Source organism: Ictalurus furcatus, chromosome 4 (genome assembly GCF_023375685.1).
Source record: "Ictalurus furcatus strain D&B chromosome 4, Billie_1.0, whole genome shotgun sequence".
NCBI lineage: Eukaryota > Metazoa > Chordata > Actinopteri > Siluriformes > Ictaluridae > Ictalurus > Ictalurus furcatus.
In genome coordinates this window covers 31812265-31817435 of record NC_071258.1, presented here as the reverse complement: position 1 = coordinate 31817435, position 5171 = coordinate 31812265, and the positions used below count along the sequence as shown (strand labels likewise).

General features: G+C 41.6%; 1 protein-coding gene across 1 annotated transcript; it reads left to right on the top strand.

Moving 5' to 3' along the window:
* The first annotated feature begins 274 nt into the window (after window positions 1-274).
* On the top strand, window positions 275-4958 carry LOC128607016 (cytochrome P450 1A1). The gene is made up of 7 exons (XM_053623630.1): window positions 275-358; window positions 858-1736; window positions 1837-1963; window positions 2151-2240; window positions 2459-2582; window positions 3149-3235; window positions 3530-4958. Exons 2-7 carry the CDS (start codon window positions 897-899, stop codon window positions 3837-3839), a joined length of 1578 nt encoding a protein of 525 aa, XP_053479605.1. The 5' UTR covers window positions 275-358; window positions 858-896; the 3' UTR covers window positions 3840-4958.
* The last annotated feature ends 213 nt before the right edge of the window (window positions 4959-5171 follow it).

The following is a 5171-nucleotide window of genomic DNA, read 5'->3' as shown; positions in this document are numbered from 1 at the left end:
ATTTTATTTGATTTATTTATGCATTTAAATGTATATATATTTTTTGTATGTTGCCTACAATGGTAATTTAATAATCCGTGCTATAAAAGGAGGTGAAATCAAATAAAGGGTATTCCCCCCCCCCCCCCCTTGCTTTTCTTTCTTTTCCTCGCGCCTGTGATCTCTGTAATCTCCATTCACATCTAATTGCTACTCTCGCACCTCAAAAGCTCCGCCGCGGTGACGTCACAGGACAGGCGGCCAATCAGCGCAAGAGTCCCTCTATAAAAAGTTGAATTCATTGCGCGAATGTTACAGCGTTTCACAGAAGCATAACCCGCTCAGAGCTGGACATTGCGCCCTGAGCTCTGTTCTGAAGGTAAGTCCTTATACTTACACTGTTTTTATTTATTTTTAAATGGCAAGCCAGAATAGAAAGCCTTTCTTTTGTGCAGTGTGGATGTTTTCCTTTTATTCTTGCATGTGTGATTTGTGTTGTTTTTTTTTTTATTTTTATAAATAAAAAATAATAATAATTAATGGTCCAGTTTACTACGTGGCACGTATCCAAGTGCGCGCGCTCTCTGTCCCCGCCGGTCAGGCACGAGAAGCTGCGATAAACTTGTTTGATGAGTGCCGCGCGCTGCTCGTTTCTTAATCTAGATACTGATTAAGTGCTGTGCAGAAACTATGTATAATGCATGGTGCAATAATGCAATCATTTTAGCCGAATACACAGTTATGCATATAATGCGTCTTTAGGATTTGAAATCAGAAAATTGTATTTGAAATAGTTCATATGCAATTTACATACATATGCAATCTCTGTCACTCTCTCTCTCTCGCTCTCTCTCTCTCTATCTCACTCACTCAAATAGAGTATTTTGCTGAGGTGCTCTCCTTGAGGCAAATAAAAAATGGTGCTGGCAGATATCCCACTTTTTGGCCCTATCTCGGTGTCAGAGAGTCTCGTGGCCATTGCAACAATATGCACTGTGTATCTCCTCCTGTGGGTCACTCGTACCAAAATCCCTGAAGGTCTTCAGCCACTTCCAGGTCCGAAACCTCTCCCTTTGATTGGAAATGTGCTGGAATTGGGACGCAACCCGCATCTGAGTTTGACGGCCATGAGCAAGCACTACGGCCCGGTTTTTCAGATCCAGATAGGCACACGTCCCGTTGCAGTGCTGGGAGGAAGTGAGGTGGTACGCCAGGCCCTAATCAAGCAGGGTGAGGAGTTCTCCGGACGTCCTGACCTCTACAGCTTCAGCTTCATCAATGATGGAAAGAGCCTGGCATTCAGCACTGACCAGGCAGGTGTATGGCGCACACGTCGCAAGCTGGCCCAGAGTGCTCTGCGCTCGTTTGCTATAATCGAGGGTCAGAGTGCTGAGTACTCCTGCTCCCTGGAAGAACACATCAGCAAAGAGGGTCTGTACCTGATCGAGAGGCTGCACAATGTCATGGAGGCCAACGGCGGATTCGACCCTTTCCGTCACATCGTGGTGTCCGTCGCCAACGTGATCTGTGGGATCTGCTTCGGCCGGCGCTACAACCACGACGACCGCGAGCTATTGAACCTGGTGAACATGAGTGACGAGTTCAACCAAGTGGTGGGCAGCGGAAATCCGGCCGATTTCATTCCCTTCCTGCGCCTCCTTCCCAGCACGTCCATGAAGAAGTTCGTGGACATCAACAGGCGCTTTAACGTCTTCATACATAAGATCGTCAGAGAGCATTACGACACATACGATAAGGTATGTGCACTGTTTGAGCCAGTGTATCCGAACACAGTGATGAGATTGTTGCAAAATCCAGGATGTTTATGCTGTCTTGTGCCTTTGAATTCTTTTTCAGGACAACATCCGTGATATCACAGACTCGCTCATCGATCACTGTGAGGACAGGAAGCTGGACGAGAACTCGAATCTGCAGGTGTCTGATGAGAAGATTGTGGGAATTGTGAACGATCTCTTTGGAGCCGGTGAGTAAGGATCATCAAGAATGATTCCTTTTTTTTTTTTTTTTTTTTTTTTTTTTTAAGTATTTTATAATACTATACTCATATTTCTGAGATAAAATCTACTATATGTGCATAAATATGTATATGAACCTAATCGCTCATTGGCGTTTTCGTGCATGGCTCCACACTTATCGGCATATCTTTGCAGGTTTCGACACAATCAGCACGGCTTTGTCCTGGTCTGTTGTGTACCTAGTGGCTTATCCTGAGATTCAAGAGAGACTGCATGAAGAGCTGAGTAAGTCGAGTTAATATCTGTCTGGCTGACAGCACAAAACAGATCACCTCGGTGTATTCTGCAAATAATCCTCTAAGTTAAAATAGGCACTCCAGTTCTGCGAGTGAATGAACGTAATGAGTCAATGAATCATCCGATGAGTCATCAAATGAGACACTCAAGACATTAAGCTCTGCCCTTCTTTTTCTTCCCCCTGTTTTTTATTTTTTTTTTTACAGAGGAGAATGTTGGAATGGACCGTACACCGCACCTGGTGGACAAACCCAACCTGATATACCTCGAGGCTTTCATCCTGGAGATTTTCCGTCATTCCTCTTTCCTGCCTTTTACCATCCCACACTGGTACAGTACTTTACTCAGATATATGCATGACATCCTGTCGTGTAAGCCAGATACGCTCCAGCATTAGTCGTTATGTAAGAAGTAAAAGATAATAGCATGTGCATGTGTTATAGGAAATCAATCAACAATGCAGTGGAGTTACAGTGATCATCCAGAAGTTGATTATTTTCCAATAACAGCACGTCGTGAAGTGTTTTATTGGCCAACCATAACAATTGTTCTATTTGTTAAAGAACGACACGTCGTATTTTTTAAATCCGTACAAAGTCCTTTATCCTAAAGACTTTCCTGTGTCGGAAAATTCAACGTAGCACCTTTACCTCTGATCGTTCCAAAGCACCGACACTGGAGACTCCTTCCAAATTGTTCAATCCAATTTCACAATATCGACAATTTTATATTTTTAAATCCATTTACGTGGATTACGGATTCTGTGCACAGGTGCATTAATGTAAACGTCGCAGACGGGACTGCTCTCTGAGCTGCTGTTTTAGAAAGAACGACCAGACCAATCAGAATCAAGCCTACAATAGATTGGAGGCATAATATATGTTTTTCTTTTACAGTACCACGAAAAACACATCGCTCAATGGATACTTCATCCCTAAAGACACGTGTGTCTTTATTAACCAGTGGCAAATGAACCACGACCCGTAAGTTCAACACTTTATCGATATTGATTCTTTTTCAGAAATGGGAATTGTTTCGGTAAATTACGCGATTGTGAAATAATAACAAGCAGAGGAATTGGCATCGTAGGAATTTTCCTGATGTCAAAGCTCATGACTTTCTAATCTCATCAATAATGTGGAACGTTACCAGCGAGCCGCTACACCAGCTCAGTGTCAAATATTGAATTTCAGTCGTGCGAATGCTCGTTCCACTTGCCTTGGAACTCGACGCCAAATGTCGTCATCTAAAATGGTTTATTGATTCTGATTCTACAGGGAGCTCTGGAAAGAGCCTTCCTTGTTCAACCCTGACCGTTTCCTCAGCGCTGACGGCACCGAGCTCAACAAGATGGAAGGCGAGAAGGTCATGCTTTTCGGCCTGGGCAAACGCCGCTGTGTGGGCGAAGTCATCGCGCGCTCCGAGGTCTTCCTCTTCCTCGCCATCCTCATCCAAAGGTTAAAGTTCAGCAGCATGCCAGGGCAGATACCAGACATGACCCCGGAGTACGGCCTCACCATGAAGCACAAGCGCTGCCTTTTGCGTTCCACGGCGAGGCCTGGGTTCGAATCTCCCGGCACGGTGTGAGCGTCTGAAACGAGGCTGTTAAATTCAGGGATGTTTATAAGAACCCCTTGTATTCCTCTGATGCTGTGCTCAGTGTAGACACAGAGGATGTCTTTAGTGCAATGACAGTCGTCACAATGCCGTGGCTGAAAATTTCTGACGCTTATCAGTCAACGCAGATCCACATATCCTCAGAATGTAGTCTTCAAGCTGCCAGAAGAGCAAGACTGTTAATGTTGTGACATTCACATTATATCGGTATAGACACTGTGTTTATATCTAGTATTTTAGTCTGCATCACCTCAGAGCTGACTCGTGGCTAATTCCTGGTTGTAGCTCAGGTACCTTGCTGCAGTTGTTATAAAACATCAATCAGATTATGTCTGACCTTATTTTGTTACAAATCATGATCAAACCATTCAGATGGCATGGACAGAGTTAAAAGTATATTTTTAGTGCCTTTTCACTTATCGAAAGCTATAATAGTTTGAAAAAAAAATTATGCATCGTATTTTTAGGCCATTTTTTTTAATACTACTGACTGTTTTATTTCTGCAATGATAAAATATATTTTATCATGAAGCATAGCTTTATTGTTTGACGATCAACACTGAAGTTTTTTTTCAAAAGGACATTTAAGCTTCATCCCAAAATGTGACCCATACATTCATGTGCTGTATTTTTACTGATAACTTTCCAATGTGCCTCAACTTCTGTTCATACACAATGCTGAAGTTTTGTATTGAGATTATTTATCAAGGCCCTCAGAGATATTTCTTCCAATATATTTAGAACTGATAGGCCACTGTTTTTTTGTTGTTGTTGTTGTTGTCTGTTTGTGTGTGAGTGTGTTTGAGAGAGAGAGAGAGACTGTGAGTGTTTATCGGAAATAATGAAGGAATTGAGTTTATATATATATATATATATATATATATATATATATATATATATATATATATATATATATATATATATATAGGTGTAACTTTCTGAAGTAGAAAAAGAAATTAAAATCATTACATCATGTACATTATTGCAGTGTACAGTAATTATGCCTTTGTTTTGTAATCTGCTGTTGCAATGTTTTGGCACCTTTGTATTCATTATCAGAATAAAACTAAGAGACCAAAAAATAACAAAGCGACTGTTTGTGTTTTTACTCCAAGAATCATTAACCTGTATCATGACTTGCAATCAATAAGTCCAGTAACCTGGCAAGACAATAAGAAACATGAACGTTCAAAAATTACTGAGCAATAAACCACTTTGGGGGTGTGGTGTTATAGGAAAATAATTAACGACACGCTGGTGAGATGAAGTGGAGTAACTATTAGCATCCAAAAGCTAATTATT

Excerpts from the sequence above, each read along its gene's own strand:
- LOC128607016 (XM_053623630.1), top strand. The coding sequence starts at position 897 with ATGGTGCTGGCAGATATCCCACTTTTTGGCCCTATCTCGGTGTCAGAG. Across the intron at positions 2,583-3,148 it reads CCTTTTACCATCCCACACTG|TACCACGAAAAACACATCGC; the intron begins GTACAGTACTTT and ends TTTCTTTTACAG. Across the intron at positions 3,236-3,529 it reads TGGCAAATGAACCACGACCC|GGAGCTCTGGAAAGAGCCTT; the intron begins GTAAGTTCAACA and ends CTGATTCTACAG.